This window comes from Bacillus rossius, chromosome 1 (assembly GCF_032445375.1).
Source record: "Bacillus rossius redtenbacheri isolate Brsri chromosome 1, Brsri_v3, whole genome shotgun sequence".
In the NCBI taxonomy this organism is placed as follows: Eukaryota; Metazoa; Arthropoda; class Insecta; order Phasmatodea; family Bacillidae; genus Bacillus; species Bacillus rossius.
Genome location: NC_086330.1, coordinates 280134475 through 280157114, shown reverse-complemented (window position 1 = coordinate 280157114; position 22640 = coordinate 280134475). Strand labels below are relative to the sequence as shown.

The 22640-nt window shown below is 40.0% G+C and overlaps 1 protein-coding gene across 1 annotated transcript in view; it reads left to right on the top strand.

Annotated features, from left to right (window-relative positions):
• The window catches only part of LOC134527645 (mitochondrial glutamate carrier 1-like), a 113162-nt gene that overhangs the window by 54182 nt on the left and 36340 nt on the right, over positions 1 to 22640 (top strand). The window contains exon 3 of the mRNA XM_063360508.1: positions 612 to 667. Within this exon, the coding sequence (XP_063216578.1) occupies positions 612 to 667 (56 nt within the window). The remainder of the gene's footprint in view (positions 1 to 611; positions 668 to 22640) is intronic.

The following is a 22640-nucleotide window of genomic DNA, read 5'->3' as shown; positions in this document are numbered from 1 at the left end:
GAGTCGCAAATCAGAATCGTGCTCGGCGAAAATGTAAATGATGGACGTTTTCATCGCAACGAATCTTTTAAATGGGGAAGGACATACAGCAGATTATAAAGGCTATGAATGTAAAATAATCTTCAAATGGTTGCCGTGTGTAAGGTAATTAATCTGGTAAAAGCGAATAATGTGTCTATAATTTTTAAAGATTGCAGAGCATTTATTTAACCATCCAGCGAGTATTTAAGTGATTAAACACTACTATTGTTTAAAATATTTAGTGTCTCATAACACGTTCAAAATTTTTTTAGAATCATACCCATATCAAAAACTAGTCGATTGGAAGTTCAAGTCATCCAACCTTTCAATCAAACACTGTTGCGTTAGTGACGTTTTCGGCGTCGTTATAACTCTTCTACTATATTTGCCAACTTTTTTTTTGGACGCGAAGGTTTGGCAATTTGACAGGGTCGTAATAGTGCCTCCATTCTAAGGAATTTCCAGGGATAATGTATGTCTCCCGATATCTCCCTCTCCCCCCATATATTAGCTCTGGGTTGCGCCTTTACGAAATACACAGTGAATCTGCGACTATGGAAAGTTAATTGTATCGGTCTCCTCTATTGCAGGTTGCAATGCTTCAGGAAGACGTACACAGCGGAAGGCTTCCTTGGAATGTACAGAGGTAAGTTGACTTACCTTTTCTTACCATTTCTTTAAATCACTGATGGCTAACTTTACATTTTGCAAAAAAATTTTTTAATGTACCTGCTATTCTGTAAAAAAAACCAATAATAACAATATGAGGCATGGAATGAAGGAACGAAATATAACTGTCTCAAAAATTTCATGAAGTATTTACAAAAAATTAAATTTAAAAAAAGTGTGAGTCTTTCAGTACTTGCCAGTGATGTGTAAACATCTGACCTTCATAACGAGCACATTCATATTATGTTCTCATGTTGCAGTGGCGTAGCCAGGATTTGTGTATGGAGGGTGTTAAGAAGCATGCCGCCCCCACCCCCTGACGCGGGGGGTCCGGGGGTCCTCCGCCGGGAAAATCTGGATTTTAAGGTGTAAAATAGTGCTATTTTAGCAGTTTTCGGTACTTAAATTTAAATATTGTAATGGTAAAAATCTTATTAATTTTAATATGAAATTTGTTTGAGTGATGAATAAGAAATTAATTAAAGATTTGGTGCTAAGGGGGGGGGGGGGGTTGAACCCCTAACCCCCCCCCTCCCTGGCTACGCCCCTGTCATGTTGCAAATACACTTATAATACGAAACTCAGACACGTAATTTAACGTAGAGTTCTTTAAAATAATGTCGAGCGTGATAAATATATGAAATTGTGTTTTCAAGTACATTTACTAACGTGAATCACACGTAGTTTCCGCACCCGTCCCTAGAATTCGCTGCTGGAGATACTTCGTCGACCATAGAATCATTCGATTTGCAGAGCGAAAGGTTAAACTATACAATGAAAAAGATCCAAAAAATCGAAGAAGACTTGGAAAAATACTAACCCCGGCTTTGGACCAGATTTTTGACAAAGAAAATAATTAAAATACTACTCAACTTGTTAATATTTATTGAACAGTCAATACTATAACGTTTCCATGTGCCTTTATGAACTTTGGTTTGTGCCATCTGCCACAAATGGCAGCACCGTGGTTACACATTTTCGTTCCATGCGACTTCTGTTCCATTCACGATGTTATTCCTACCAAATGCAGAATACCGAGAGCTAAGATGTTATAAATCAAAAACTCATATAAGAAGTACTAATACCAGACTTACAATAAATGTTCTACAAAAATATAGAATCACTGAAATATTATGAATTACAGTGTAAAGATCCACACAAACATGCTCTAAAAATTTGATACAATGTTTTTTCCTTAGAAGAATTGGAGATTTTTAGAAACTATGTCAATATTTTATTGTAGACGTTGTAATCGCAGAGTTCCCGCAGACAGGAATATCTTAAAAACAGGGAAAGCTCTGAGAATAAAAAATAATAAATGGATTAGTCATTTTTAATACTAATATTTTCTTCTAATGTCTCAAAACCAGACTATATTTTAATCATTAATTCAGGTTGTAGTTAAAAAAAAACATTACTTTTCGTTATTAATTAGTTATAAAATATACACCAATAATTAAATTATGTATTGATTGAGTGATTTAAATTTAATTTACGATCAGGTATCTATATAATTCTCATAGCTTCAGTAAATAATGTATTGTTTCAAAGTTTGATCCAATATAGTGGTTTATATTACAGACTTGGCAGTTGCATAGCTTTGATGAAAATGATAACAGTTCAAGCTGTGTATTTTGGAAGAAAATATATTATGGACAATTTGACTTGCTATGTGTAGTCCAAATGGTTTTTTTTTCATACGTGTCTATAGTTTTATATATTCCTGTTATTTGCAAGCTTGATTATTGGGTCAGGGGAAAAAAAAGATTGGTTCTACAAGCAGAACACTCGGAGTAATTGTATAAATTAAGAAAGTGGGAACCCAGAATTGACTTTTTGGCGTAGTATTTTCACAACGTTCGTGGCACTGTGTAGACGTTACGAATGTACACCCACGCCTCTCCCGGGATTCAAACCCAGACCTCGCGTGGAGAGCTGGCGTGCATCAAACTGCGCTGTAGTGAATGTCGTTCGTGAACGATTCGTTTAAAGAACGAATCTTTGTGCGAACGAAAGCGTATGATTCTTTCGCTATGTAAAATATCGGTTCTTTAATTTGAAGGGGGGGGGGGGAGGGAGGGAAATTAAGCCCCGCCATCTTGTATTTTCCCATATTTTTGCTATAATTCTAATTTTTAACTATTTATCCCAAATCTTGGTATTTCCAGGCATAAATAATGTACCCTTGCCTCCAATACCTTGTTGCAAACACATATTTACGAACAGGCTCTATTCTGTGAGCGCCGCGAAAAAAGAAATTATTTCACGCGGGTGACTACAAATACCATGACAATCACACCAGTTCACAAGTGTTGACTTCAAGTAGCCAAAGCGAAGTCCTATGACATGTCAAAAGAAAATTAGCATGGAAGCTTTATTGCAAGCGGTAGCAAAATATTTAAAATTGCACAATGTTGAGGCCTAATGAGCCGAGTACTCGAAGGCTGAACACTATTCGGGAGAATATGAAACTGAGAGATAACGAGGGAAGTGAACCGGCTAGTCTGATTCGTTCGCAAAATGACCCATAGCGTCGGGAGTCACAGTAATCGGCAGAGACCGGAAAAATTCGCGGATTCCTTTCGAGACAGGCAGGAATCCAAACTCGTTTAGCTTAATGCTGCGTCAGTGATTGGACCGCAATTTACCTGAAGGACTCTGAGCCAATGGCAAACACTCAACAAAAGAAGTATCGAATCATAAGAATCGCAGTAAACAGGTGTCCCGAGTCGGTAGCCAATGACCAGGTGATAGTTTCCCGAGTACATAGAGAATCGTGGATTCTATCGTAGTGGTCATTGAAACTGCGAATTTTTCCAATCCCTAGTAATCGGTAATCGCAGCGTACGCCTGTTAACGACAAAAACGATAACTAATCAGTGAAAAAGAGGGTGAAAGTGGGAGTAAGCGACTCAACAAGTATGTATAGCGCTACAATTATTATTAATGTATTATATAGGTTTGGTTTACTAAGTTAATCTGCGAGAGCTTTGAAATGTGTTCACGCATTTTTTTTTTACGAGTCAGTATACAGCTAGACATCTGAACTTCATATATCCGAGCTGACCATAGAATACGATAACCAGCCAGGCGACAAGGCCAGCTTCCTGGACGTAATGAATAATTGAATGGGTGAACGAGTTATGACTCTTGAGATGTGCCGGATCCCGTTGTCTGTGGTCGGAAATAAAAGAACGAAATGAATGGAACATTACCCGGAACTGATTCAAATGAATCGATTCGTTTAATTAAACCGTTCTGCTGATAACTTCTAAGCTGCGGTGCGGTGGTCGGCCGTCCACCCATCGCCATATTGTCCCGTCCAAAACATTACGGAAATGGCGCTTGATAACATCTGATGATAGTACAAATTAGAATCTCCGTTGTTAAAAACTGCCAATTTAATAAAAATAAAGTTATTTTTAATGTTTTCCCAATGTAAACATCTCACATTATCCAATGTTTTGGACGTTCTAACGAATATGATACAATAATTAGCGGAATGAAGACAAGAAAAGGCTTCACACAATTACTATGTAATCGTTCAGACATGACCACCCCCTGGCATGAATTCTCTTCGTCTCTCTATCTCTCTCTCTCTCTCTCTCTCTCTCTCACACACACACACACACACACACACACACACATTCCAATGCACGATTTACACGTTACAGCGATGATCTTTTTTCGCTGTGCTCTGTTGCCAGATATACGCCAAATAGCACAGATGTCATCGACACGACTTTATAATGTAATGAAAATGATTTCAATGTATCTGAAACATTGTACGTTGTACGAAAAATTTGGGATTGAGAATTTTGGAAATACGTTGTCTTGCGTTTCATCAAGATCATCTGATAAATTCAATTTTTTACTTCTAAGGTGACGCTATCTTGGTTTGAACTTTTTTGTCATCAATTTTGAAATAATATAATGTTATGACCTATTGTGGGGAAAACTGGGTTCGTGGGGGAGATAGCCCAATTATTTTTATTACAGTTTTATTAATTAGTAATATTTACATTACTAATAAATAATCGTACTTAAAAATGTCCGATCACCTATCACTGGCACTTAAAAATGTTTATTCGCAAGTCACTCAATGTCTGTCAAGTTCCACAGTTCGCACTCCTCACTGGAACTAGGCTCAACAGTGTTCGCCCCTTACCTCGCGCCTGTCCACACACACATTATCTCGCCACTCAAGTCGCACTCTCTCGATCCGCGTCTCGCCACTCTCGAGTAGGTCTCTCACCCTCTTCGCCGATGTCGCACTTCACTTCACTCCACTCGTGGAACTCTTCGAACTCTCGGAACTCGCGGAACTCCCGCGAAAGCCGGTGTCGATTGGTGCACGGTAAAAAACTGTCACAGGCCCGAAAACAATGAATTTTGTATCATATGATCATTAAAGAGTCTAGATGCCTATGTGGATGACTGTTACTATGTAGGGAGGTCAGGAGCTTAGTTCCAGCTCGTCAGTGGCGAGATGGCCTTCAAACGGGAAGGGTGTCGCTGGCGGTCGCTCTGCGGCCTGCCATCTAGGAGGAATTAACAGAACCTCGAAGGTTTTATCTCCCTCTCCCTCTAACACACAGCCGATACGGTTCTATCCTGCCCGGAGGAGGGGAAGGTTTAGCAGCTTTCTCTTTCACTCATCCTTCGCCATGGGGAGGCGGAATGGATTATTTATTTGTTCGCAACTGCGCACGTCATGTGGCTGAGAGCGCACATCTTCTCACTCAACTCGCTCGTTCTCTCACACTATTTCAATAAATCTTTTCAAATCTTCAACATCAATACTTTAAACCATTGCTCTTCCCACGGATTAATTATATTTCATGCACGTGCCTGAATTCAGCAGCAAAAAAATAAAACGGGTAGTCAATTTTTTTCTTCAAAAACCTTCCAAAACACTGTGTGTTAAAAAAACATTCTAAAAGCTCATTTTTCTAGATAAATGGAAATTCTAAATCACCTACGCCACAAGGAAACATTGTGCTTTAATATTATGTAAAGAAAACACCTCTTAGTTTTATAGTTATGTAAAGGTAGTGTGATATGTTTTAGATGTCGCACCATCTTATCATCCATGTAGAAGAGTTACCTGAAAAGCTAACAAGACTATTGCCATGGAAATGGAAATATGGTTAAGGAAATATTTTTCAAATGTTTGTAAACAGTAAACAATATATAAAAAATCTTATAACTGTAAAATTAAAATACAAACAACCCTATAGCAAATTTAATTTCAATATTAAAAAGTCTACAATAATGTTTACAAGAAACGAAATTGCAATAGCAATACAAAAATATCGCAATTTTGTTACATTGTTAACATATATATTATTTTTAATAAAGGCAATAAAAATGACATACTCAATATTTGGAATACAATAAATATCTTAAGCCCTACATAATTGCTGCGATATTCACAATAAATGCTTTTCTTAAATATAGTAATTAAAAAACATCGTAAATAAATCTTAGAGGGTAGTTTTACTCATCTTATTTCTTTCTTTGCGTTTTTGGTCTTGTTCGTTAAAAATTTCATGTTCAAATACTTGATACGCATATACGTTCTTGTCCTGACAAAACAGTATATAACTTCTCCTATGGATATTTATTTTCAGTAGTTCCGCAAATAATTTTAGTCAGTGATTCAAAAATCCGCTCTTTTTTGCACAAATTGTTGCCATGAACATTATCAAAACACATTTCAGCGATCTTTATTAATTCAAAAAATTCATTAGTGGGACATTTTAAGTTACCCTTTGATTGTACATGTATCCAGCTATCGTCCTCCGAATTGAAATCCGTAGTGCCAAGGTCAGGATATTTATTTCTGAAACGGTGAGCTATATAGCCAGAAACATATTTCAGCCCTTCAAGAGAAATTTCGTCACTTGAAAGGGACCTGGCCTCTAAATCTAAGTCTATTTCTTCCATGTCTATTTCATTTGAAGGTGATTTCTCTTGAAATGTCTTTGTAAAATACATTTCCTTGCACAAAAGTAGTTCTGTAATTTCATTCTGATAAGCACTGTCCTGTTCCATTTCATTTGACGAAAAATCACTTACCAAACACATTTCGTCTGTCTTCTCATCCGTGTTTTTCCGTTCAGCAAAAACTGCTGCAGAATGTTTTCACAATATGTAGTTTATAATTCTGTATTTAAAGTAAATGGGCGACAGATGCGTATTTTGATGTCCCATACGCCATACCTCTAATATACGGAGAGAGAAAAAACCACTCTAACACATCTTAGTTCAGTTTAACTGTTTACGAATATTTAGGTTAACAGGTCCTATACATATTTCCGAATGTTTTACTGACTGAGTTATACTGGACATTAATTAAATTGATCGCTGATATTTATACTTTTAAACGAAATTTTGGATTTATCATTTTATGTAAACTCTAATGCGTTAAAAAGTGTAACGCAACACTACACACAGGTAGTGATGTCTAGTGCACTGCCCTATGCACATTAGTTAACAAAAAAATAAAATGAAATAGTAATTACTGATAAATAATACCTTGATGTCGTGATACAAGTAACACATGCTTATCTGATATTTATCTCAATTAGAATACGAAATAGGAAGACAAAAGAATTAACTGATTTTAAGACTGATTTATTACTTACACAGTACAGTGCATTTTGAAGACAAATGGGTCTTAAGAAGCGAAAATCGTACTCGATTAAAGGATGGTATGGTGTTCGGTATATTAAGGTTTCCCTCAAAGTAACGGTTTCACAATGCTTTTAAGATATTAGTTACATCCCAACATAAGTTAACATTTCTCTTAAGAGTGTGCTTCGTAGCAATAAAAGATGTGCCTTAATTATTTTGCAAATTTATCATTGTTATGGTGACGATGTCAGGGGTTTTCGTAATTTTTTTTAGAAATATAGTACAGTATTAGCAACTACGTTAAGAACTGTTATTTTATTCACACAGAGAAAAGAAATACAAAATGCTAAAATTTGGCGTTTGTCTTTTTATATACTATATAGGTTTGTTATTATATGTGTGTTGTAACATGTATAAAAATGTTAAATACCTATATTCAACAATATTTGGTAATTATATATATTAAAAAACTTTTATGTACGTGACTTGAAACTACGTGAAAGGTTTTCAGTCTATAAAGGCCTATTCTATGATTTTTTAAAATTATTTATTCTTATGCAAACAATTAATAAAATTGAAAGTTTCTTACATTGTCAGTATATGCATAGCATTACAGTTATTCCAAACAATTCTCTACCAGTGTTTACCTAACGTTTGCATGTTACGTTGGTTCTTTTACTAATACACGTATATTACAAGAGGTTTGTAATAGATTAAATGAGGTAAGTAAGAATTCGTTTTTATAAACGTTGTTTATGAAATTATAAATTTTGAGATGTATAATAACAAAAAGAAGTGCGTTCCGAATACATATGTCGGTAGTGTTACCCACTGAAACATTATTCCCACTTAAACTCTCTGTAAAAATAAAAGTATGGGGTTGAATGCGTCAAAAGGGGTATATAAATAAAATTTGAGACTTCTTCCTTATTTCATACGCTGGTGTCCCCAACTTATAATTGCAAACAAAAAATTTTCCTCGATGTAATTTACTCTGCGTATTCACAAAAAAATTTTGGCAGTAAATATGTATTTAATTTTTAAAAATGAAAGCATTTATGTTTCGAAAAAAATATTAAAGCGATGTGGGGAAAAATTTTACAGATACTCTAGTACAATTTTCAGTTTGATTGTTTTGATAGTTTCGGAGCTGTTGCGAGTTTAGTTTGGGGGATTTTTCGGCCGCGCGAGGCAAGTTTGGCTCTTTTTCGTTTTCTTCCAGCGTAGGAAGCAGGGAACAAACGCCGATACCCGGCTTCACCTCGCATCCTCTGCTGGCCTTCCCTTATCCTCTCCAGATGTATTACTGTATATTAGCTCTATGAGCGCGACCTTGACAGACCCTTCGTTTCTTCGGCCTCCTCTCTCGTCCTCCCTCTACACCCCATTCTTCCCCCTCCCCACCCGCAGGCTGCGGCCAGCCGGCCGGAGCTCCGCCGGACTACCTGGTTCAGACAAGCGCCGCCCTCAGCGCCACGTCGCGGGGACATTCTTCCCGGCGGCGAGAGTTTTACACGCAGCACTAGAACTGTCACTCCAGAGGGCGTGTTTTGAGTCGGATCGTATCAAAAACAAAAGGATATGAAAATATATACATAACTCAATAGTGTTCTACCAATTATGTTTTCATTTTCATTTAAATTTATTCTTTAAATCGCTCCTGAAGTAGTCCAGCAGTGAGTAGTATGTAAATGGGGCTACTAGATCTGGGTTCTGGGTGCGGATTGTGATTGTCGGTCCGCCATATTTGATTGTGACGTCACTGCGACCTTCTTGGATGAGTGTAACGGGACATAGCGTAACGGGACATAACGTAACGGGACAAGTAGATCACGGCGGCCATTTTGTATCCGCCATCTTGGATCCGCCATCTTGGATCCGCCATCTTGGATCCGCCATTTTGGATGACGTCATTGTGTTCTCGAAAATTCCGGCATAGTGTTTTCCGCCATTTTGAATTATGACATCACCGTTGCAATTTCCGTTACGGCCGCCATCTTTAACTTTTTTATTTATTATCCGATTTTAATGAAAAAAATTTTAAAATTTATTAAAAAATTCATTTAATAAAATTTTAATAAAAAATATTTAAAAATCATACATTAACGACACGGAGCTCGGAGTCCGCGGTTCGAACCCGACGAGTGCAAAAAAAAATTAAAAATGGCGACCGATCCTTCCCCCTAGGTGACTGCAGGCAGACTGACTCCCACCACTTTTTTTCAAAGCATATATATCGTCACCTAGTATGACGTCATGTCCGCCATCTTGTCTTCGATGCTGGAGACCACCATCTTGTTTTCGGCCGCTAGAGTGCACCGACGCCATGTTAGTTTAACTCTTACCCGCTAGAGTGCAGTAATCATTTATTATTGCTGTGACACCCGCCATCTTGTCATTTGGCCGCCATCTTGGAATCGTGTAATTATTTAGCTAGAAATTCGGGAAAAGTTCCAAAATTCATTAAATAAATTTGTAATCTATATACAGATTGATTAGATCGACTAAGGTCCTTGGTTCGATCCCTGGCCGATACAAAACAACTCTAATTTTAAAAAATACCACTAAAGTGTAAGGTTTGAGAAAATAAAAAAAAAACAAGTTCTTTTAAAAACTTTTATTACACAAATTCAGTACACTACTACAAGTACAAAAAAATACACAGACAAATTACTAAAGCCTTGTGGATTTCTCGACGTCTGCATCTGCCACCCACGAATTGAAGCGAGGTGGAAAGCCCCACCACTTGACGTAGGACAGTCCATTTCTGCGTTTTATAATCTTCTCCACCAAGTACGTATCGGGATACAACGTAGGCTGAATCTCTTCGGCACAGAAGCCGCCATGGATAGGTTTGTGGTCCAAATCTTCGAGGTAGTAGGTCCTAGGCTCTGATTCACGAACATGTGTCACACGGAAAAGTTCGGGACTCCAGTTCGCAGTGAAACCTTTCTCGAAGATACCTTTCTGCTTGGAGATTCGCACAATGTCGCCGACGTTAGCTTTACGCTTTCGTGGATCTTTCTTCTTCGTGTTGGGAAAAACTGTTTGAAGCAGGCGATTATCCTTTACGTCCTTTGGCTTCATTTTCGTGGTAGAATGCACAGTGGAATTATACTCGCTTATTAGTTTCGGCAAGATGTCAAGCCACTTGTAATTTCCGTTAGCCGTGAACTGCCGCCACATCTTGGAACGCAAAGTTCTGTTAAACCTTTCGACAACGGAGGCTTTGACGTTACTAAATGTAGAGTAGTGTTTGATGCCATACTTCTTCATCAAAGCCTTGAAGGTCGCATTGTAGAATTCTTTCCCGAGGTCCGTTTGCAGGTGCGACGGTACACGTCCATCACGCAAAATATTGTTCATGGCCTTGGCTACGTCAGTTGCAGTCTTTGATTTGACAGGTCTAGCCCAAGCGAACTTGCTATAAACATCGATGACTGTCAACATGTACTTGAAACCTTTATTCAATCGGGAATACGGTATCATCTCAACAAGGTCCGCCTGGAATAAATCATCAATTCCACGAACTATGACTTTGCGACGAAGGTATTTTCGTCTAGCAGGAGCATGAAGTTCGCGAGCGATTCCGGTTCGACTCATTGTATGTAGCCGGCTTCCTTCAGTTCTTCAAGTATGGAGACTATTTCGTTGATGTGCGAATAGTTTCCTACACTAAGCGATGCATGTAGAATTCTAAGGCGATCAACTAATTCATTAGGGTCGTCCCAATATACATAGTCAAATGTCTGACCACTTTCTAGCTTTTTTAAACCTTCGCCATGTATTGTTAGTTCACTGAAGAGATTAGCGAGAATGTCGATTTTTTCATGATCTACGTCTTTATATACACCACTATCTGGATCGTTATCGCGAAAATGTGCATTGGTTAGCTCTAGCAGTTTTTTGTACTCTTGTAAGTCGTTGTGAGAATATCCTTTAGGCTCCCTGCGAAACAGCAATTCGTACAGACCCGGAGTCCCGCGCGTTTTGAACTCTGCTACGCGCACGATATTTCCTGGTAGAAAGTCTATTTCTTTAGCACCGAGGAACCATTTATTATGTTTTCTGTACACTCCGTAGGTCGTGTCATTATTCCGGCTCGTAAACGATATCAGGTATGGTCGGACCATTGCATTAACTTGATGTCCCTTTTTCGGTATTTTTTTCTTGTGCATGGACTCTGTACTTGTTAAGTCCTCTTCTTCTCGATCTGGTTCATACTTTCTCTTCTTTACAGTCGGCATTTCATCTTCAACTTCTGTCTTCACAATGAAGGCTGGTTCTTCCTTGTTTTTAAGTTCGTCGAGGCGACTAGTGATTGGTTTAAATATCTCCTCATTTTCCATCTCACGTGCAAGTCTGGTTCGTCTAGCAAGTAAATATTTTTCGCGAACAGACTGTATATCTCGATGAAGGTCACTGGCCAGGTCTGACATTGTACTGGCTGAAAACTTATTGCAAGACCTCCTTTTATACTTTTCTATTCGTTCGCAGAAACTTCTTTCTTGTGTTTGGCCAAATCTGAATTTGTTGACGATTGAGATAGTGATGCTTTCAGACTACTTTGAAAAGTCCTCAGATCGTCCCGTCTTTGTGCATTCGAAACTTCGATCATGTCGCGAATGCGAGAATCCGAAGCTTCCACGCGCTGGTCTATGGCTACGAGGTACTCAAGTAATTCCTTTTTCACCCCGTCTATTTTTTGAGCCAGTAGCGAAATGTATTTGCGGATAACGTCGTCATGAGACTTGAGAGCAGTACGTAAGTCTCGACTGCTACGACCGAATTTCGAAATGCTATGACTCATGTTTGGTGATAAACTGATCGAAACCTCGTCTGTACCTGCCCTTATATAGAGGCCAGTCTTTGACTATAACTAGGAATCCGTGTTCTTCTTTCCAGCACAAGGAGCACATGTCTTTGAATTCCTGGAATGTCATGTCGGTGTTTACGTGATCATCATAAGCATGGCGTAAATTAAGTTCGTCCATGCGAAACAAAACTATGACATTTGCGTTGTCTCGTAGGAGATGTTTTGGAATACGACTGTACGTCTGACACAGGTAAACGCAGTCTACCTTGGCGTGTCTGCCCATGGAAAAGTACTCTTGTATTATGCCTTGTTTCTCGCACATTACTTCGTCGAAAACAATAAAGGAATTGGCTTTTGCTTCGCTTGGAGGTACAACATCGGTATTATCGCTAAACGGAAAATACTCCAGACCATCCACGGATCGTAGAACAGTTGCTAGGCGCTGGTACTTTGGCTGTTGCAACGACTTGGAATACAAGTAACCGTTCTCGAACCGAAGACCATTTGGTTCCTCCAGTAAACTCAGTAAAACACACGTTTTACCGCAGTTGGACGGACCCGCCATTATGCAACGTACGGCAGAAGGCAACAGTAAGCCATGTCGTGATTCACGCGCACTAAATACATCGTCTTGCGTAATGCGCACGGGCAAACACACGTCTTGCTTGACGACCTGCATTGTACTAAAGTAATTGTATAAAATCAAACACATTTATACTTTCTGGTCAGTTGTGCGTAATGACTCGAAGAGGTAAGAACAAAAAACACATCGGCGTGGGACTCGTGAACTCTCTGATAAACAATCTACCATTCGAGCTACACATTCTCGGCTACAGATTTTGCGGCCCCGGCACGAAACTAGCGAAAAGATTAGCTCGCGGTGACGTGGGCGAACAGTGCAAGCAGCACGATATCGCATATTCATTAAGCAAGGATCTGGAATCCAGGCACCGGGCCGACGAGACATTGGCACAGGAAGCCGAAGATATAAGTAAATCGTCGAACGCGGGACTAGGAGAGAAAATCGCAGCGTGGGGCGTATCTAAGATCATGAAGGCAAAGACGAAATTAGGACTGGGTGCTCGTCGAACCAGCTACATCAAGTCAAAGACTAACTCACGCAAGACCAAGAAGCGCAAGATCGGTGCAGGCGTGCAAAAAGCCAAGCAAAAACTACAGACTCTCGACAAGAAGATTATAGGAGGATTTCTTCCTTTGCTTTTGCCTGCATTGGGTGCTCTCGGAGGCCTTATCGGTGCAACGAGCGGTATAGTGCGGGCAGTCAACACTTCGAAGAATGAGCGCAAGCAGTTAAAAGAAGCACAGCGACACAATGCCAGCATGGAAGCCATTGCCATCGGTAAAAAAAACGGCGCAGGACTGTACTTGCATCCTCACAAGACAGGACGAGGCATGAGAAAGAAACGTGTAAAGAGAAAATCCTAAGTTCCCTACCGAAACGACCGCTCACCAACGTAGATTTAATAAAGTACGCACGCAAACTGTAAATACCAAATTTCCGCGACGTGTTTATGCGAGACACTTTGCCCAGCAAGCCAAAGACACGTGAGTGCGCCATAATTAATTTAGACACATCGGCGGGTCGCGGCACGCACTGGGTGGCGTACATAAAGTCTGGAAAAAAAGCTACTTACTACGACAGTTCTGGAAATTTACGCCCTCCGCCTGAACTGCGACAGTACCTGGGCCGGTCCACTACGTTGTTTTACAATTACGAAACGGAACAGAAGCCTAATCAAACAAACTGCGGACACTTGTGTCTTCGCTTTTTAACAAACAAAAATTAGCTGACAAATAAAAATTGCTACTTAAAGGTTGTGCAGTGATGTTAATTTATTAGTCATGTCGATAACACTTACCCTGACAGGTCACGCATCTGAGCTGCGGGCGGTTCATTTCCCGCCTCTGGATTTAGACGGAGAATGGAGCATCGGACTCGTAGATTTTCAAACGTATAATTCCATACCTAATATCGACGAAGAAAATTGCAAGATCTGCTTCCTGAAAAGTGATGGGACCGCTCATGAAGTACGGTTACCTGTTGGCTCTTACGAAATTGACGACATTGCAAATTACATCAGGGATATGTTACCACAGGATGTAGACTTTCAACTGCGTGGAAATCCAAACACTCAAAAAAGCATTCTAACATGCAGTGAAAATGTCGACTTTACGAAACCTGGCACCATAGGTACCATGCTCGGATTCGAATCAAAGGTTTATGATACGGGAAGAACGTACGAATCTACACGAGCAGTAAACATTTTGCCTGTGAATGTCATAAGAATAAACTGTAATTTGGCAAGTGGAACGTATCTCAACGGAAGACTAAGCAACATGCTGCACGAGTTTTCGCCGATGGTCCCGCCAGGATATAAACTGGTCGAAGTACCGCAAAGTATCATTTACGTTCCAGTCGTCGTGAAGTGCGCACACGAAGTCGTCGTCCGAATCGTTGACCAGCGAGGGCGATTGGTGAATTTTCAAGACGAAGAAATTACATTACGTCTGCACTTGAAGCGATGGGCATAAAGTTCGTAACACCGAACAGTTATAAAAGAAATCGTATTGGCGTGAACAAGAACAGTTCTCTACCAGACATCGGTGCATTAACACCTGACAACATAAAGTATCTTCTCAGTATTGGACAAGTGCCGAATAAATATGGAAGACGAAATCCTCAACGTGGAAGATCCAGTCATTTTTGATGACAGCATTACGAAAATGGAATTGCACGAGTACCAGCCTTTCCTGCTCGGACCGTACGCACTACCATCGGAAGTACGCATTGCAGTACAGCACCAAGATATTTGTACTTTACCTTCGCAGTCATTTCTACGTATAAGAGGCACGCTTACAAAAGCGGATGGTACGCATCCGACAACGACGTCAATATCCTGCAATGGTATTCTTCACCTAATCGAGCGCATTACTTATGTACTCAATGGTGTCGAGGTAGACCAGACGAGAGATGTAGGCATAACATCTGCTATGAAAAATTACCTTTCACTCACGCCAAATGAACTGTCTGCTGCAAAGATGGCCGGTTGGGCTCTCGAGGATGAATATAAGCTTCCGGTTTATGCCGAAGGGAAGTTCGAAGTTTGTGTTCCTCTGTCCATGCTTCTTGGATTCGCTGAGGACTACAAGCATATAATCATTAATTCTAAACAAGAGCTCGTACTGCTTCTAGCCAACACGCACATTAATGCAATTGTCGTCGCTGCAGAAAACCCTCAAGATGTCTCGCTAACACTACAGTCTATCGAGTGGATGCTGCCCCACATCCAAGTGAGCACCGTTGAACGAGTCAAGATGTTGAAGAACATAGAAAATGGCAAGAATTTCGATGTGCCATTCCGATCCTGGAGCCTGGAAACTTATCCTGGCTTGCCTCATAGTCAGCGTATCAATTGGATAGTAAAGTCCAGCTTCGCTACGGAAAAACCAAGATACATCATCGTCGGGCTTCAGACCGGAAGACAGCTCAATGCAGGAGTAAGTCGCTCCGTATTCGATAACTGTCAAATACGTAATGTAAAAATATTTTTAAACAGCGAAAGTTATCCGTACGTTGACATGAACATGGACTTTGAAAGTGGAAGATTCCTTCTAGCATATCAAATGTATGCCAAGTTTCAGCAAGCTTACTATGGACGGAGACAGTCACCGATACTGAGTCCCGACAGTTTCAAGAACAAGGCACCGTTAATGGTGTTTGACGTTTCCAAACAGGATGATCGAATAAATTCAAACATCATCGACTGTAGGATCGAGATAACGACTAGTGGAAATATTCCACCAAACACCTATGCTTTTTGTCTGATACTTCACGATCGGCTTGCTTCGTACAATTGTCGAGACAAACTTGTGAAAATTCTGACATAAATACTGTTTCGTTTTCGATAATAATTTAGTTACGACCGAGCATTGCTAGCGACAAGATGTACTGCAACCTGCAAGGTTTCCAGAGTCAAAATGGATTCGTGCTCAAGGAAATTACCGTCACCTCTGGAGACAAGACTCGAACCCGCAGCTTCCGACCTCCGTATCCGTGGAAACTACTAGACGAAAAAAGTATACGGTCGAACGAATGGCTATGTAAATATTATCACGGACTAGAGTGGGACGAAGGAAAAATTCCGTACCACCAAGTGAAAAACACTATTGGAGATTTACTAGTTCAAAACGAAATAATCTACGTTGCCGGACCCGAACAGAAGAAATGACTACGAGAACTGTGCGACGTTGGAGCAGCTGAAATCGTAGATATACAGACCGACTACGGCTGTCCTTCCCTGCGCAAGCTTAGTGCAATATACGACATGCAGCCATGTGACAAGTTTGAACGTGTCTCTGCCTGTACAAACTCGCAGCTAATGCAGAAATGGCACACACAATGTTAGTAGGAGCCTGCATATATAAATGGCGTACATACGTACGTGCCTTCAGTTGACGTTCGACCTGCAAGAAGATGTTTACATTTCATCCTGCTAACGTGTACGTGAGCGCAAGACCTAGCTTCAGCAGTGTCGAGTACAGCTACTGGGATTCCGGATATCTACGTACATATACAGAAACCTGTGATGGAGGTGCTCAGCATTGGCGGTTTGCGCACTTTCCTGTGTCCTACGAACCGACTCAGCAGCTGGTAGCTTGTTGCGAACCTGGAAACTGTGCCGTCTATCACATGAGACCACACACAATCCTTCCTGCTAGCATCGTTGAGGTAGTCGCCTCGTCTGCATGTGCAACACCAAACATGAGCGTGTTGCAACCTGTTGCGACCTGTGATGCTTCTACGCAGACGCCCAAACGGTGTGTGTCTCGTCGTCGCAGTTCAGGCAGTGAATCTGTCCCAACTAGCACTGAGCCAAAGCCCAGGCGTAGACGTGGTCACAGACGTCATCGACCATGTCTTGTCGGAGTTGTCAACGTCACAGAAGATGACCAGCTGGAAACCTGTGTTCCTGATCCTGTGGCCTGCGAACCAGTTGGAACCGGAGTCAACGAACCAGTTGGAACCGGAGTCAACGAACCAGTTGGGACCGGAGTCGACGTGTCAGTTCGTGCGGCATTAAAGACTTTGCTTGTGAAAATGCTTGATTCCTTAACCTAATATGTATTTGTGTAATTTTTATAAATAAATGTGTAAAACTTGAACTCGTATGCTTTTTATTTCTACAATTTTTAGGTACCTAATAGGAAAAAAAAAATTTAAATACAGACATTATTTTGACTCATGAGGTATACCAGTAGACCACGGGTATATAAGCGAGGTTCAGACGACTGGACCCGCAGTTCACCTCTGGTCGCGGTGCAGTACGGACGTGCTCTCTCCATTACGTTTCGTGAGATTTAGTTATGTCGAGCGGAATAGAATGTTTACCGACAGCAGCTGGGACCTCGATGGCAGCAACGATGATGGAGTCGGAGATCCCGATACCGACTGCAGAGGAGACCACGGCGGCGTTGGAGATCCCGATACCTGCTGCAGAGGAGACAACGATACGTGCTGTTCCATCATCAGCTGAAGTTTCACCATCTGCATTCCAGACTTCAATTCATGAAGAGCATACATCGCATCAATGCAAATATTGTGACGCATCATTTACTTTCACTTCAAATGCGCGCAGACATGAAAGAAGCAGCTGTCAGAATAATGCTCAAAGAATACTGTTTCAGTGCAAAAAGTGCAATAAACTAATTTCACGTCTCGATAGCTTACATCGTCATTATAAAAAATGCTCCGAGACGTATAATGAACATGGTTATTGATTTGACTCATGTGTTGTACCGGCTAATGAGACTATATAAGTGAGACCCCAGGTGATATGGACTTCAGTCCGTCTCTGGCTGCGGTGATGAACGGCTCGGATAGTTAGACTTGTATAACATAATGGACCAGTATCTATCTATTCTTGAGAACTCGATGGCATCATTACCAGTATCAACACCAACCTGGATAGAAGGTCTACCATCATCAGTGCAGAGCCCGATGACAACGATGTCTACAGCTACACCTGCTCTCTCAGCACAGCGGGAGATTTCGACGCGTGCAACATCTTCTGCAGAGCAGACCTCAACGGCTTCAGAAGTTAACATGTCAGCAGTGTTACAATGGTTGTCAACAGTTCCAGTGGCATTGATGAAGGAAGGTGCATCCAACGGTGTTCCATCATCCGGCTGCACGTACTGCGAGAAGATCAAAAACTTGAAATTACGTGATTATGTAATACACAATTGTAGTGATAACTCTGAACGCATTAAATACCAGTGCAACAGATGTTTAAGCAAGTTTGTACAATATGGAAGATTAAAACGGCACCTCAGGAATTGTGATAGACTGGCTGTACATTCATCGGAATCAAGCTGTATATTTTGTAACAAAACATTGGCAAATATTCAAAGTGCACAACGACACGAAATATATCACTGTCCTTTTAATGAAGTCGATAATTCTGCTTTGTGTGCAAATTGTGGTGTACCAATATGTCGACCTGATAAACTGAATAGACATTTAAAGTCATGTAAAGGACTTAGTCTGTATAGTAAGAAGACTGTTTCAATCGAGAAATCCACAAGGCTTTAATAATTTGTCTGTGTATTTTTTTGTACTTGTAGTAGTGTACTGAATTTGTGTAATAAAAGTTTTTAAAAGAACTTGCGGTGTTTTTATTTTCTCAAACCTTACACTTTAGTGGTATTTTTTAAAATTAAAGTTGTTTTGTATCGGCCAGGGATCGAACCAAGGACCTTAGTCGATCTAATCAATCTGTATATAGATAACAAATTTATTTAATGAATTTTGGAACTTTTTCCGAATTTCTAGCTAAATAATTACACGATTCCAAGATGGCGGCCAAATGACAAGATGGCGGGTGTCACAGCAATAATAAATGATTACTGCACTCTAGCGGGTAAGAGTTAAACTAACATGGCGTCGGTGCACTCTAGTGGCCGAAAACAAGATGGTGGTCTCCAGCATCGAAGACAAGATGGCGGACATGACGTCATACTAGGTGAAGATATATATGCTTTGAAAAAAAGTGGTGGGAGTCAGTCTGCCTGCAGTCACCTAGGGGGAAGGATCGGTCGCCATTTTTAATTTTTTTTTGCACTCGTCGGGTTCGAACCGCGGACTCCGAGCTCCGTGTCGTTAATGTATGATTTTTAAATATTTTTTATTAAAATTTTATTAAATGAATTTTTTAATAAATTTTAATTTTTTTTTCATTAAAATCGGATAATAAATAAAAAAGTTAAAGATGGCGGCCGTAACGGAAATTGCAACGGTGACGTCATCATTCAAAATGGCGGAAAACACTATGCCGGAATTTTCGAGAACACAATGACGTCATCCAAAATGGCGGATCCAAAATGGCGGATCCAAAATGGCCGCCGTGATCTACTTGTCCCGTTACGTTATGTCCCGTTGCGTTATGTCCCGTTACACTCATCCAAGATGGTCGCCGTGACGTCACAATCAAATATGGCGGACCGACAATCACAATCCGCACCCAGAACCCAGATCTAGTAGCCCCATTTACATACTACTGCAGTGATCAATGGAAATTGTCAATATTAAACTGTAATTTTGACGATGATTTTTTTTTCTTACTTTTATAGGTGCAGAAACCTATTCGAACACTCGTTTCTTGAACTATACTTAAGTTTAACATAATTATGTGTTTTCTAAATAATTCTGGCTTGTAATAAAAATAAATGCATTTAATATGACATAACTCAGTAAAAAAAAGTTTATTAAAAATATCCTAGGTATATTATGTCTTAAAAAGAAGCATCAAAAATAAATATGTACAGTTAAATTAGTTTTGTCGTAATATTTTCCATGCACCAATCGCCTTAAGTACCTGTGGCACCCTTCTCGAACCGAATATGCGCGGGAAAGATGAGGGGGGAGGGGGGTAGCAACAATCCTTGTAATCCGGCCTGGAACGCGTGGCATGCCTTATGTCAATGGACGGCGCGTGACGTCAGTGGCCGTGCGTAACCGCCAACCCGCTCCGAACCTGGCGCGCATCGCGGTCTTGTCTCTCGCGCTCGTAATAACAATATGAAAAAAATGTCTCTTTTCTCTTTTCTCCTTGTTATTTATAGTGACTGACTACTACAAATAGTTTTTCGTGTGAAATAATGGGTCTAATTGGCGTATAGTATTTTTTTTCTCCTTTATTATGACAACAGTAATATTAATGTCTATTTACTGTAGTTTGTAGTCGAAGAAGAATCAAGTAATAGTAAAATAAAAAAAAACAATTGATTGTAACTACGAAGTACGAAGAGTCTCCAAAATAGTATGTTGACAAGCCGGGTAGTATCAACCTGGCAACAATGGGCGCCATATACGCCGTGCTGCTAACTAAGCGTGGGACATCCTATGGCAGTTATAAATGATGTTGGTAATGGTTGTGTTGGTGCAGGGGCGTAGCCAGGGGGGGGGGGGTTTAGGGGTTAACCCTTAGCACCAAATCTTTAATTAATTTCTTATTCATCACTCAAACAAATTTCATATTAAAAATAATAAAATTTTTACCATTACAATATTTAAATTTAAGTACCGAAAACTGCTAAAATAGCACTATTTTACACCTTGAAATACAAATTTTCCCGGGGGAGGACCCCCGGACCCCCCGCTTTATTATTAAAGGACATTATGATGTGAAGGGCAAAACGTGTATATTGTCTCTACAAACCGCACACTCACTGCAGACTCGGGCGAGCATTCTGTGCCTGCCACGCACTCAGGGCCGGCGCATCCATATAGGCGAATTAGGCAACCGCCTAGGACGCCAAGTAGCTGGGGGCGGCGCAGCACGACACATAACAGCTGATATAATATGTTTAACGATTATTAAAACGAGATGAAAAGGGATTTTGTAACAGTTTGGAATGTTTATATTGATATAAGTAATTATTTAAAGTCCACGGTGACCTGTTTATGATGAGTAATAAGTAAAAAAGAAGAAAAAAAACAAGCCTGCTTACATTTGATTGTTGACAAAATATTAGGCTTACGTGATGTATGTAAAGGCAAGGACAATTTTTTTTGGGGTGTCCAGCCCGTGGGGGGGGGGGGGGGGGAAATTAAAGTTTTTCGCCTAGGGCGCCAATTTACCTTTGCACCGGCCCTGCACGCACTGGCGGTTATGCTCGGTCAGGGGCCCGGCTAGGAGGAAACTGCTATTTGACTGCTAGACGAGCATGCTGTGCCTGCCACGCACTGGCGAATATGCTCAGTCAGGGGCCCAGCTGGGAGGGAACTGCTATCCGACTGCTAGACAAGCATGCTGTGCCTGCCACGCACTGGCGAATATGCTTAGTCAGGGGCCCGGCTGGGAGGGAACTGCTACCCGACTGCTATAGCCCGTCCCACTCTTAGATTGCAGTACACGGCTTATGGCGCGCGCTGTTGCCAAATCTCTTAACACATTACGAATTTCAGGAGATGTGTGTGTGTCTTTGTAATTCGGATCGAACAAGAAGCATTTTAGGAAATCATATCGTAATTTATAATATTTTATACTATTACACATATAAATTTGTAATAATGCCACTTTTATGTAAATTTCAAATAAAAACTACCTATTGTAGACGAAAATTTCTTATAGTTTTCTTTTATGTTCTAAAAATCCCACACACACACACACACACACACACACACACAGATATATATATATATTACATTTTCATGGGCCCGATAAATGCCGTATTTTTGGACAGGTCACGTCCAAAATGATAAATAAAATACGGTAATGGAAATTCTCGGTCGAGTAAGTTATGGGAAAAGTCCGAACAATTGAGTCGTAATGGGGAAGATTTTTTGAAAAACAGAAAAATTGCAGCAACTCCCATAATATGAATAATATCGCATCCGTTTTAACGTATGATAACTCGGAGTACCTAATGCCAAAAAATGTTTTCTAAATAAATTTTTGATACGACCAGCCATAACTGCATGGGTTCGAAAAAAAATTTCACCGGACAAAAAAAAACGTAACTGCCTTAGTAGACACCTTATCAAATCTATTTAAATTGTTTGTAAATATCATAATTATTTTCCAAAACTTTGTCTAATACAATGTTTGATTAGATGCTTGGTGTTGAGAAGGATAGAAAAATAATTCAAAATTTTGTACCATGATCGCTATTAAATTCCTTCGTATTTATTTCATACATTTTACATATTATGTTCAAGATTCGATTAAAATATTTTTGTAGCAACCATTATTGCAAGGGGAAGAAAAAAATATGGGTTTAGGGATATAAAAATCTCTTTTTGTTCTAATGTAAAGAAATATAATCATCAAAATCTTCCTGCACCTTTAGGCTGTGCCGATAAGGATTTTTTTTTTTTTGACTTTTACTTACAACAAGAATCTGTTCATACACATTTCATTCATAGGAATTTATACGATAAATGTAACGTTAACTTGATTAAGAAATTAGTAAC